General features: G+C 44.6%; 1 protein-coding gene across 2 annotated transcripts in view; it reads right to left on the reverse strand.

Annotated features, from left to right (window-relative positions):
- Positions 1–14,180, reverse strand: part of COL6A6 (collagen type VI alpha 6 chain) — a 172,733-nt gene that overhangs the window by 139,469 nt on the left and 19,084 nt on the right. For both annotated transcript variants that reach the window (XM_081164255.1, XM_081164256.1), the window contains 4 exons: positions 12,123–12,683; positions 8,036–8,593; positions 3,790–4,365; positions 319–885 (listed from right to left, as the gene is read on the reverse strand). In XM_081164255.1, the coding sequence (XP_081020381.1) occupies positions 319–885; positions 3,790–4,365; positions 8,036–8,593; positions 12,123–12,683 (2,262 nt within the window). The remainder of the gene's footprint in view (positions 1–318; positions 886–3,789; positions 4,366–8,035; positions 8,594–12,122; positions 12,684–14,180) is intronic.

Raw genomic sequence — 14,180 nt, forward strand, 5'->3', positions numbered from 1 at the left:
CGAACGCCGACTTCCAAGATGCTCAAAAACCAAGGTACCATTGTATCTAACTTTTACCATTTAGGTACGTGGACACCAGTGATTAAATCAGGCACCCCAAACTCAGCCCTCCAGCTGTTTGGGGACTACAATTCCCATCATCCCTGACCACTGGTCCTGCTAGCTAGGGATGATGGGAGTTGTAGTCCCAAAAATAGCTGGAGGGTCGAGTTTGGGGGTGCCTGGATTAGACTGAAGGATGGACCACCATATATCCCACTTTCCCCGAGGCCCCAAGATTAGGGGATTTACTTGAATTCTTGAAGTGGGGATACTTACTTGTTTTATCTTCTTCCTCACAAATATCATCAACTAGTCTTTTTTTAATTACCTTCAGTTCGCTGAAATTATCAACTGTGTATTTCCTATCTGAGGAGCCGGCTATCTGACTAAGCTGCAAATGGTCGATTTTCCCTACTCCTATGGCATATATGTCAACACCTCTCTTTCTCAGATCTTCTGAAGCTTTCACAACTTTGTCATGTGACCGGCCATCTGTGATCACCAGCAAAATCTGTTGGATGTTTTCATTTACTCTGCTGCCACCTTCTGGTGTAAAGTAGTGCTTCACCCTCCCGAGAGCGGCACCAATGTAGGTCTGGAGTCCTTCCATCTGTCGGATGCGTCCGATTTTTGTTTCAAGTTCTGATTTGGCTGGGAAAATATCCAGGCTGAATTCTTCCCTATACCTGTCACTGTACTGAGCGATACCAACTTGCACGTTGTGGCCGGTGTCAAAGGGATGAACTACGTCTTGCAAAAAACTCTTCATCTTCTTGAAGTCGCTGTCGCTTATGCTGTTAGAGCCATCAATCAGGAATACAAGATCTGCTGGAATTCCACATTCTGCAAGGGAGAAGTGGGAGCGGAGAACAAAATAGATTATTGTCAGGGAACTGCCATCAGCTCAGAGGTGAGAGGTGGAAGGGCAGTTATGTTACAGGGAGCCTCTGAAGATCTTGAGAAGCGGTTCTTCCTCTGGTGAGGAGGGAAGCCCCGCCTCCAGTGGGGAAGGGGCGCAGGGATGAGAAGATGCTAGGGAGAGCCTCAGCACCGAGCCTGAGCAAAGCGGAGGGGAGGCGAGTCCCCCTTTGCCAGCGCCCGTTCTGCGCAGTAGTTTTCGGCACAGAGAGGGGAGGAGAAGGTTGGGGGTCACACAGCTGTTATGCTGGGGAAGGTATAAGGACCGCCCACTCTCAGATTCTGCTAGCGACTGAGCAGACATGGACTTGCGACGCTCTGCACTGTAAATAGTTTGTACAGATAATAAAGCCTAGAAAAGACAGGTTGGAGTCTTGCCTGTTTGCTCCCGAGCAACCACATCAGCACCTGACAGTTATATTCGTAGACCAGGGCATCTCAAAATAAGAAGAGAGAACACGAAGGGGAAACAGGTTTAGGAGAATAATGTAATAACACACACACACACTTTGACGTACACTTGCTGCCCACACGGAGATATGAATTTTCCCCTCAGGGGTTTCTGGCTCACACTTTCTGCATTGGCTATGATTAGAGGAACAAAATAACACAATTGTCTAGATGGAACCTTGGACTCCACTGTCAGATGACATGCAAGTGTTTCAACTCAACTAACCCCTGTAATCCTGCAAAATGGCTGCGTCCCCGTGCATGTAAGAATGAATGTAAGGAAGCATATTGTGTGCAATGTCCAATTAAGTTATAGACTTGATCCATTGAAACCAATGGACTTATCTTAAATGCATTGATTTCAATGGGCCTATTCGGCATGAGACTAATATTGGAGAGCACCCTTTATCTTTGGGTATACAGTGGTACCTTGGTTGTCAGACTTAATCCGTTCCAGGAGTCAGTTCGACTCCTGAAACCATTTGAAAACCAAGGTGCAGCTTCCGGTTGGCTAAAGGAGCTTCCTGCACTCAATCGGAAGCCACGGAAGCCACGTCAGACATTCGGCTTCCGAAAACATTTGCAAACCAGAACACACACTTCTGGAATGGCAGCATTCAGGAGCCAATTTGTTCAGGAGCCAAGCCGTTCGACAACCAAGGTACCACTGTACAACTAAATGGAAAATACGAGCAGCTTTAAGTGAGTAATGTAATGCAATTCTAAACAGGTGCAACCCTCACTATACAAAGGAAGACTTGTTGTTGTTTAGTCGTTTAGTCGTGTCCGACTCTTCATGACCCCATGGACCAGAGCATGCCAGGCACTCCTATCTTCCACTGCCTCCCGCAGTTTGGTCAAACTCATGCTGGTAGCTTCGAGAACACTGTCCAACTACCTCGTCCTCTGTCGTCCCCTTCTCCTTGTGCCCTCAATCTTTCCCAACATCAGAGTCTTTTCCAGGCAGTCTTCTCTTCTCATGAGGTGGCCAAAGTATTGGAGCCTCAGCTTCAGGATCTGTCCTTCCAGTGAGCACTCAGGGCTGATTTCCTTCAGAATGGATTGGTTTGATCTTCTTGCAGTCCATGGGACTCTCAAGAGTCTCCTCCAGCACCATAATTCAAAAGCAAGGAAGACTTACCTTTGAGTAAACATGACTTGGATTGCACTGGGAATTGGAATATTTCGATTTCGCTGATACTGTGTGCCATCTTTACCGGTTTGTGGATTAGCCCTTGAAACTAAAAAGTGACGTATTTTTATATGGGTTTTTTGGGGGAGGGAATCTTCTTTATCACTTTGATTTAAAAGAAGACGCTTTGGCCAATGTGTTGGAGGGGTTAGTGTGTTGGGCTGGGACCCTGAGAGACAAAAGTTAAAGATTCAGCCATGAAGCTCACTGGATGGGCCTTGGGTTGGTCTCTGTCTCTTCTCACAAGGTTGTTGTGAGGATAGAATGGAAAGCAGGGGAACCATGTATGCCACCATGAGCTCAATGAAGGAAAGGTGAGAAATAACAATGATAATGATGATGTTCTTCATATAAAGAACAGAGGATCTGATGAACGGATTATTAAAAACGCGTGAGGCAAACGGTGGAAGTCTTTTAAAAAAACAACAACACTTTTTAAGGTAGATAAGGACAAGATGAAATTATACAATTGAATATAAATATAGATGGGAAACGGCTATGTACAGTGGTGCCTCGCAAAACGAAAAAAATCCGTTCTGTGATTCTCTTCGTCTAGCGGTTTTTTCGTCTTGCGAAGCAAGCCCATTGACGGATTAGCGGATTAGCACTATTAGCGCTATTAGCAGCTTTTAGTGGCTTTTAGCGGCTTATCTGCTGATCGGATCAGGTGATAAGCGGCTTAGCGGCTTAGAAAAAGGGGGGAAGGGGAAAAAAACAGCAGGAACTCGCAAGACATTGTCGTCTTGCGAAGCAAGCCCATAGGAAATTCGTTTTGCGAAGCATCTCCAAAACGGAAAACTCTTTCGTCTAGTGAGTTTTCTGTCTTGCGAGGCATTCGTCTTGCGGGGCACCACTGTATAGTGAATACTTATCTACTTTTAAAAATTTTCACCTATGATCCTTTTCTTTTACGGTTTTATTTTCTCCTTGTTCTTTTTTTCTTTTTCCTGATATCTTATCTTTCATTTCACTCCTTTATTGTGAATAGCCTTTTACAGAGGTATAAATAACTGTAAATATGAAAAGAGACAAAGTATTCTCTAATTTTTTCCCTTGGTTATATGTATCTTCTTTTTCTTCTGTATTTTCTTTTGTTGTAAATATGTATGTTTTCTAATTTGTACTTAATAAAAAAAAAAAAAAACCACAACAACAACAACAACGATGATGATGACATAGCTACCTACCTGGTTTCGAAACACTGCATATATTGTCAGACAATTTGGGATACAGGTGTTTCAGTCCTTCAAACGAATTGACGTAGAAGTATTTGTCTTCCGATCCTGCCATGGTCAAGAGCTCCCCAGGCTTGGCTCTTTCTATCCCAATGGCATAGATGACAATGCCATGTGCCCTGAGTTTCCTGGACACTTCATCAAGTTCTGCTGCGTCATGGGAGTCCCCATCGGTTATCACTATAAGAACCTGGGGGACACTGCGGTGCTTGCGGCTGCCGTGCTCCTCTGAGAAAAGGCCTTCTGAATACCTCAGAGCCTTGGCTGTGTAGGTCGTTGTCCCAATAGGCTTATCATTCTGGATAGCCTTAATGATTTCCGATTTCGTGCTGTAGGTGTTGAGAAAGAAAAAGGTTTCTGGCTCGGCAGAATATTTGACAGCTCCGAACTGAACTCGGTCCTGGCTGACATCCGATTTCTTCACCAAAGCGATCATGAAGTCTTTCATAATGTCATATTCTCTGGGATCGATGCTTCCAGAACCATCAATGACGAAAACAATATCTAGGCGTTCGATTCTCCTGCACTCTGAAAGAATAACAGTGAGAATTGGTCACTAACGTGTGCCCTAGACAAATCTTCATAGCAGTTTCCCTTTGTTGCAGGCAGGGATGGACAAATTTGTCACTTTCAATTCTCATGGTTTCTCATGTTTACAAAGTTAGACTCCACATTTCCGCAACAATTTGTGAATTTTAGTTGCAACAATCACCTGGAAAATTCATCAGCATTTTTGGGCAAATTTCTCCTAATAAACACATTTTTGTATGCAGCTTTGAGTAATATACACATTTTCGCAAGCAACGTCCCCTGCTATGATGTATTTTGTATGTTATCTTCAGTAATATATGGATTTGTGTGCATACTTTACATGTGCATTTTTGGACACATTCTTGGCTGCAGGATTGCAAAATTCAGAGAAGCGGCACTTTTGAAGGATTGCCCCATTTCAGCTCTCCTTTGGCTTCAGGAAGTGCAAATTAGGTAAGGTTGCATTTAGATGTGAAGTGAATTTCTCCTCCATCCTTAACTGCAAACAAGACTTGCTAGTTTAGCTGCAAGCTGTTCCAAGATCTTCATCAAACATGCTATTTAAGGTCATGCAATTTAAAGCTATAAAGATGCACAGTTGTAGGTCAAAGCCTTATGCCAGGACTGCTGGGAGGCAGATTGACACACCTGTTTTGGATGATAAATTCTGAGTACCATTAAAGAATATCAATGTGTCCATTGACTCTTTTATTATGATATCTAATTTCTTAATCAACTGCAATCACCAGAATGCTTGCAATGAAGGGCATGCCTAGCCTAGGGCATGATGGGATATGGTAGGTTGGAGAGGATGTTAGAATTCCTGCTCCATGATGGCTGAACTCCTGACAGAGGAGACATACTGAGATTAGGGGGAATTCAGTCACTAGGGCACAAGACAACCTTAGACGGTTCGAAGCTGAAGTCGAATTCAGAGGACTTTTTACGCTGCCTCTAATCCTCTCCGAAAGTGGTCCTCAAAGCTTTTAGAAAACTTGAACCAATATATTATCTTACAGAACCAACAGGCTTCCTCTTATGATCTGAATTCACAGGATTGTTCCCATTACAAAAAAAGGGGGGATAAACATTGGAAATAACAGTCCCTGTTAAGTATGGGATTGGTTTGCTTACCTAACCCTGAACATTGAGCAGATATGAGCACAAATCTTTCCCATATTATGATCTTGGCCACAGGAATAATTTATAGGGACTCTAATAATAATAATAATAATAATAATAATAATAATAATAATAATAATAATAATAATAATATTTATTTATATCCCGCCCTCCCCAGCAGAAGCCAGGCTCAGGGCGGCTAACAACAATAAAACAGTACAACAACACAACACAACACAACACTCTAAAATCATTCATTATAAAATTAATTCAAATCAAACCAATGGCAACCATTGGGCCAGAGCTCCGTGAAGATTGCCGAAGGAGGGAGTCAGGCTGTGCCCTATTAACTCTCTTCTAAACCAACATTTTGACATGAGCCAACACCTTTATTAAGGCTTGAAATATAAGGTTTCGTCTCGGCTAAACCTGTTCCCTAACAGGGCTATTAACACCATTCGAATACTTACATTATGTCTACATTTATCATCTGGGCCTTATCAAAGCGGCTCGATGTTCTAGCATACGCCTTATTCTTTATTACATGTGGTTATGTTTATGTCTCTCAAAGGAGACTTTATAAAATAAGCCCTCTCTTCCGCACCATGTGTTTTAGTTTAACAAGACAGCTTTATCTGCAGCACTAAAGGGTTGGATCCAAAGAACCGGGAGAGGAAATTAAATAGCTGCAAGTGCTGTTCCATGAACACTTGCAGTGCTATAACTGACAGCTGGGATAGCTCAGTCGGTAGAGCATGAGACCCTTAATCTCAGGGTCAAGCCCCACATTGGGCAAATGATTCCTGCATTGCAGGGGGTTGGACTACATGACCCTCACGGTCCCTTCGAACTCTACGTTGCTATGATTCTATGGTTTATGAATAGGTAAAGTAAAGGTAAAGGGACCCCTGACCATTAGGTGCAGTCGTGGCCGACTCTGGGGTTGTGGCGCTCATCTCACTCTGTAGGCCGAGGGAGCCAGCGTTTGTCCGCAGACAGCTTCTGGGTCATGTGGCCAGCATGACTAAGCCGCTTCTGGTGAACCAGAGCAGCGCACGGAAATGCCGTTTACCTTCCCACCAGAGCGGTACCTATTTATCTACTTGCACTTTGACATGCTTTCGAATTGCTAGGTTGGCAGGAGCAGGGACCAAGCAACGGGAGCTCACTCCATCGCGGGGATTCGAACTGCCAACCTTCTGATCGGCAAGTCCTAGGCTCTGTGGTTTAACCCACAACGCCACCCACGTCCCTATGAATAGGTAGGTTGGGTTTGATGGCAATTCTCATCCTTCCACCTGTGTCAAGGGTCCTGAGAAAGCAAAGATGCACCACAAAACCACATGGTGATCTCCTTTTCACCTGTACTGTCAGTAACATCAGTACAAAGCCATAGGGCGAAAACTAGAGAAGGAATAGGACAACAAGGGGAATTATTCCGAAGGGACTGTACTTCAGTGTGATAGATGACAAAATGAGCAGAGTTACTACAGCTCAGTGCTACAATGACTTCCAACTCAAGAGACCAGAAAAGCCTTCAAAACTCTTTCTGCACTGTGTGTTTCTGGGACAACAAACTTGGAAAGGTGCCATCTGAAACCATGTCAATATACATACAGATTGGTGTATTCATTGAAAGCTGCTGTACACTCTGTTGTCTAAAATGTAAAATATTATTGGAATGGGAGACAAAGTAAAATCCTCAATGATACACTGGGCAATAGATATCAGTCATAATATAGACATGGAAGCATGGGAACGACTGTGGAATATGGATATAAAATTTACACCATGTTATGGTCTAAGATAAAGTTATATGAAAACGGTATATCACTGGTATCTAACACTGAGTATACTGGCAAAAATGTATAAATCTAAATCAAACAAGTGTTGGAAACGTAAAGAGAAAGAAGGTTCTTTTTATCATATGTGGTGGTTTTGTAGTAAGGTTAAAGCTTGCTGGGAAATGATATGCAATGAATTGAAAAGGATGTTCAAAATAACTTTTGTAAAAAAACAAAACCCAGCTTTTCTTTTGGGAATTATAGGGACAGAACTACCTAAATTGTATAGAAATTTATTTATGTATGCTACTACAGCAGCAAGAATGCTACTTGCCCCAAAGTGGAAAGAAGGAGAACTCCCAGTAAAGGAAGAATGGATACAGAAACTTATGGAATATGCAGAAATGGCGAAACTTACCAGAAGAATAGGAAATCAAGATAACAAACCTTTTCATAAAAGAATGGAAATGGTTTATTGAATATTTACAAACCAACTGGAAACAGATAAAAACATTGGCAGGATTACTGTAATAACCTGCAGTTTCATAAGAGTATATATTTAAAGTAGATAATAAAATGAGCAAATTAAATGAATTCGAATATGCAGAATATATGTATATTTAATTAATTAAGGAACTGCAGAAAGAGGGGGAAGGAAGTCAAACTTTGAAATCTTAAATTGATTGTAAAACTAATGAAATGCATAAACTTGAAAAGTAGAAATAAAAACTTTTTAAAAAAGAAAGCTGCTGTACACTCACCATCGTACGGACTGCATATTCCAAAGAGGATCTCACGTTCTAAGTGCTTCAGAACGTCAAAGTCCTCCACATAAAACACCATTTCAGGCTTTCCACTTATCTCCACCAGCTGAGTTTTATTTGCGCTGAACACCCCCAAGGAGTAGATGACAACACTTTGCTCTCTCAAAGCCTCTGCGGGTCCTCTCACCTCATCCTGAGCTTCCCCATCGGTGATCAGAACCAGAATTTTCTTGACATGGGGCCGTGCCCCTTTGGCGGGCTTAAAATAATCAGACACAAATCGCAGTGCTTCCCCTGTGAGCGTGTTCTGTGCCATAGGAGACATTCTCCCAATAGCACCAATGATTTCTCTCTTTGATGAGTACTGGTTGAGCCGGAATTCTTCTTGGCTTCTGCCACTGAACTGCACAGCACCAATGTGCACTCTGTCGGGGCCAATGTCAGATTTGCTCACGAGGTCAATCATGAAGTCCTTCATTTTCACGAAGTTCTCAGGGCCTATACTGCTGGAGCTGTCCACCAGAAACAGAACGTCAGCTTTCTTCTCTTTGCAGGCTGTTAGCAGGAAAACATGGACACATATGGATGAGAGATGGTCACAACAAAGATAGCTGTGATGGCCTGGGATTTGGACTCGGAGGCTGAACCTGAGGAAGCCCAGCCTGCACAGGATTCCCCTCCTCCAGAACCAGCTGAGCCGGGGCTGGGGCCTGAGCCTGAAGGGTTCTCACCTGTGCTGGATCCTCAGGTGCAGGCATCAGCTGAGTCTGCTCTGGCTCCTGAGGTGATGGAGGACCCATTGCCTGCAGGTGCTCCACTCTCAGCCCCGTCAGGGGAAGCTGAGGTTGCCTCTGGGTCCGGTAACCCTCCAGTCTCTCCTGAGCTGCAGAGGCTCAGGGCAGAGAGGCAGAGGGAACTAAGTTCCCGCAGGAGGAGTGCTCGCCTCCAGGCCAGGAGAGGCGAGTCACCAGAGGATCGGGGCCGCCCGATGCCTCGGGGCAGATAAAAGCCGGCCAGCCCCAGTCCCAAGTTGCGGGAGCAACATTGTTGGTTGCTAGTTCCTGCCTGAACCCTGTCCTGCTTTCCTGCCTGAGCTCCTGACCCGCCCTGGCTCCCTGCTTGTACGCCTGTTCCTGACATCACCTGACTCCCTGCCCTGCACCCAGCTTCAGCTACTACGGACTGTCTCCACGTTGCACCTTTGACCACGGACCGGACTTGGGCCTCGCCTCTCAGGTAACCCACGGGACCAGCACAATAGCATTACAAAACTGAAGCCAAAAGGAAACACAGCCATGTGCAGAGCTGAGTGCACTGCTGAAAATCACTAAAACATCGCCATCATCCCCGCTCAGCCATGAAGCCCACTGTGCAATATTGAGCCAATCTCTCTCTCTCTCTCTCTCTCTCTCTCTCTCTCTCTCTCTCTCTGCCTAATCTACCCCACAGGGTTGAAATTCTACTCAATAATGATCCAGAGCAGAACTCTGACGTATAGATGGAAGTGTGAAAACTTAAACACATTGCAGGACTCCCCCAAAATAGACCAGAGGCAATTATATTTTATCCAGCAGAGCGTTACTGCTACTGAAGGCAAATGAGCATAATGGTCACATATCCAAGACATTAAGGATAGGCACTGTCCATAAGAAATCCAGTTGTGGCAGAGCTTAACTTAAACTTACAATAACTTATACAGTGGTACCTCAGGTTACATACGCTTCAGGTTACATACGCTTCAGGTTACATACGCTTCAGGTTACAGACTCCACTAACCCACAAATATTGCTTCAGGTTAAGAACTTTGCTTCAGGATGAGAACAGAAATTGTGCTCCAGCGGCATGGCGGCAGCAGAAGGCCCCATTAGCTAAAGTGGTGCTTCAGGTTTAGAACAGTTTCAGGTTAAGTACGGACCTCCGGAACGAATTAAGTACTTAACCTGAGGTACCACTGTAATGTGTCTAAACCTTAACACTAGAATATTATGTACAGAACACCACATCAGAAGGAAGAGACATAGAAAGGGAAACCCAGGCTCCTTCTGGCCTACAGTGGTACCTTGGGTTACAGACGTTTCAGGTTACAGACTCCGCTAACCCAGAAATAGTACCTCGGGTTAAGAACTTTGCTTCAGGATGAGAACAGAAATCGCGCCACCGCTGCGGGGCGGCGGCAGCAAAAGGTCCCATTAGCTCAGGTTAAGAACAGTTTCAGGTTAGGAATGGACCTCCAGAATGAATTAAGTTCTTAACCAGAGGTACCACTGTATTATTATAGTCAGCATGACCTTGACAGAATGAGATAAGAGAACCAGTTTAAGCCAGCTGTACTCAGCTTCTCTGAAGGAATAACCCAAACATCACAAACCTTCTGCTTGTTTCTTTCACACAGAGAAGCTTCCAGAAGCCTCTTTAAGTAGAATAGGAAAGCTCTCTACACACCAGATCAATACTTTCTGCACTAAGAAATGCAAACTGGCAGCTGTGAGGATAAAACAAGGGTCAGAGAATGACCTTGAATCTTTTGGATGAAATGTGTAATGGAAATGCAATAATGAATACAAAAATACAGTTCAGCTAGGAAGGTGAGCTGACAAGGATCTTAAAAGCTTGGACAAAATACAGTGGTACCTCTGGTTATGAACTTAATTCGTTCCAGAGGTCCATTCTTAACCTGAAACCATTCTCAACCTGAGGTACCACTTTAGCTAAGGGGGCCTCCCACTGCCGCCGCGCCGCCGGCTTGCGATTTCTATTCTCATCCTGAGGTAAAGTTCTTAACCCGAGGTACTACTTCCGGGTTAGCGGAGTCTGTAACCCGAAGTGTTTGTAACCTGAGGTGTTTGTAACTTGAGGTACCACTGTACACTTGAAGGTCCCACCAAAATCTTCAACAGGAAAGGACAAGAGCTTATCCATACCCTTTGCACGGGAGTTCCCAATCTAATCAAAAGCCACACTGTCTCACCTTTCAAGTCCATTTACCTTGTTTAGTGGGTGGCATTGCGGCCAGACCCTGGGTCCTGCATGACCCGGCTGAGGGCTGGAGACTGATGTGCCCCCTGCCATCGCCTCCCTGCACCATCGGCGCTGGATGGGACCCCACTCGAGGAGCGAACCTCGCCAATCATTCATCACTGGCGGGGGAGGGGGTTTCCATGGGGAATTTAAACTCCAGCGCAGCACTCTTGTGCCCTTAGCTGGATCTCCAACCCACCTCACCCTCTTTTTCTGCTTTGATGCGTTACGACCTTGCTATGGACTAATCGTCGGTCGCCGTATTGTTGGGACCGGGCAGGATTTTTTCCCACTTGCAAATTGGCTCCGCCATTTGGTTTTCGCCTACCTCGTAGCAACTGGCACAACTTTGTGAGGTTAGGCCTTTGTTTAGATGGAGGGGAGGTTGTAGCCTCAGCTTGCCCCTCTTCATGAAAGATATCCTGTTGAAGGGATCTGGGAGTGTGGGTTCTGTCTGATGCCCAGATATGAGCTAGGGCCATGCCACTACCCCAATGGGGACCCCTCGGGCTGCTCCTATTTGATGTAAGTCTTAGGGCTCCCCCTATCAGTGGTTTAACCTTAGTTGGAGCCCCAGCAGATGGACGGGAGTCAAGATATAGTCTGGGCTTCACCCAATGTCTAAGCCAAACCTCTAACACCTATAACCAATAAAGTTGTGGCCTATTTGAACCCATAAACCAAATTCTGCTTGTTTTATTTATCCACCAGAGGACCGTGGGTCACGGGGCCTTGGTACGCAATTTAATCTCTCTTTAACAAGAATAATTTTACACCCCGCTTAAAGCCCGGGCACCCATCTTTTTTCTTCCTTTTTAAAGCAGAAACAGGATATTAATCTCTCTTTGGTTCACCTGAAAATCTATCCACATAGCATGCCATTAATGTCTTATGGGACTGTTTTGGATCTTTTCCCTGAAGCATTTCCCCCTAGCAATTTATTGTATTTCTGCAAATCTCAGGGTTCTTTCAAGTATGCCAGTATCTCCTAAGCACATCTGGGCTATTTAAGAGCAGGCATTCTCCCCTGAAGTTTAAAAGTAAAATATAAGATGATTTTTCTTACCTTCTACGGCACAGATCTCTCGAACAACTTCATTCTTTATATGCTTCAGAGAGGCAAAATCGTTGACAGAATAAGCTCTGTCCTTTGACTCTGCAATCTCATAAATCTGTGACTCATTAGCGTGTCTGACACCGATGGCATAAATATTGACCATTTCATTCCTCAATCTCTTGGCAGGTCCCTCAACATGGTCCTCTGATTTCCGGTCAGTTAGCACTATCAGGTGGCAGGGAACACTTCGGGAGTGTTGACCTTGTGACCTTCTTAGCAAGGGCTGGATGGATGTCAAAGCTGCTCCTGTGTAAGGACTGCCACCTATTTGACGGATGTTATCAATCGCTTTCAATATATCACTTGTTTTACCATATTCCTCAAGTCCGAATTCCAGCTCATTCATGTCTGCATATTGCACAACTCCAAAGCGAACTTTATTCGGTCCTATCGGGAAAAATCTAACCACTTCTTTCAAAAACAACTTCAGATCCACAAAATCGAAATAATCGAGGTTTGAGGAACCATCGATGAGAAAATAAATATCTGCTTCTTCTGTATCCACGCAGCCTATGGGGAATAGAATTTTGGTGATGCGTTTAATAATTCAAACAATGAATTTATCTTGAGGGTTGTTTTGTTTGTTTGTTTGTTTGTTTGTTTTAAAAAAGCACACAACACTTGAGATGGCTGAATCTCAAAGTTTCTTTCTGTATCACATTTTCCCCAAACTTAAATTCATTTTCAACATCTCCACATCAGCCTGCAAATCCACCCCCCCCCCCAAAAAAATCTTTGTGAACATGCACCAGCATTTCCATGGGAAATTTTTCATGCACATGTCTGCAAAGCAATATCCCCCAATGTCATGCATTTTTGTATGATACCTTCACTAATCTAGGCATTATATGTGCACTTTACCCTAGTACAGTGGTACCTCGGGTTACAAACACCTCGGGTTACAGACACTTCAGGTTACACACTCCGCTAACCTGGAAGTAGTACCTTGGGTTGGGCACATCAGTCTCCAGCCCTCAGCTGGGTCATGCAGGACGCAGGGTCTGGCCGCAATGCCACCCACCAAACAAGGTAAACGGACTTGAAAGGTGACACAGTGTGGCTTTTGATTAGATTGGGAACTCCTGTGCAAAGGGTATGGATAAGCTCTTGTCCTTTCCTGTTGAAGATTTTGGTGGGACCTTCAAGTGTACAGTGGTACGTCAGGTTACAAACACTCCGGGTTACAGACTCCGCTAATCCAGAAGTAGTACCTCGGGTTAGGAACTTTACCTCAGGATGAGAACAGAAATCACATGGCGGCAGCAGGGCAGCAGCGGGAGGCCCCATTAGCGAAAGCGCGCCTCAGGTTAAGAACGGTTTCAGGTTAAGAACAGACCTCCAGAACGAATTAAGTTCTTAACCAGAGGTACCACTGTATATGCATTTCTGTACACATTGCTTGGCTGGAAAACTGCATTGCAAAAATTAGCGCAATTCCATAGAATGGCTGCGGTTTGGTTCGCATATTGTGTGAGAAAGTGTTAATTCCCCTCACCTCCCTATCCAACAGTGAGGCAACCACTAACATGAGCATCAGAGCTTGGCAGCAAGTTGTTACAGATGTATTAGCCATTAAAAGACCATAATTCATTGCTCGTATTTGAACATGCACGTTTCCTCAGAGGGCAGAGGGGAGTGCAGGCTCTTAGGGAGACTCTGAAGAAGTGCATTTAACTAAAGACTGCTTCTTATTTAATGTAAGACTACTGCAATGCGCTCTGCGTGGGGCTACCTTTGAAGGTGACCCAGAAACTACAACTAATCCAGAATGCGGCAGCTAGACTGGTGACTGGGAGTGGCCGCTGGGACTATAGAACACCAGTCCTGAAAGACCTACATTGGCTCCCAGTACGTTTCTGACCACAATTCAAAGTGTTGGTGCTGACCTTTCAAGCCCTAAATGGCCCTTGGCCCAGTATACCTGAAGGAGCGTCTCCACCCCCATCGTTCAGCCCAGACACTGAGATCCAGCACCAAGGGCCTTCTGGGGGTTCCCTCACTGCGAGA

This window comes from Podarcis bocagei, assembly GCF_964188305.1.
Source record: "Podarcis bocagei genome assembly, chromosome: 12".
NCBI lineage: Eukaryota > Metazoa > Chordata > Lepidosauria > Squamata > Lacertidae > Podarcis > Podarcis bocagei.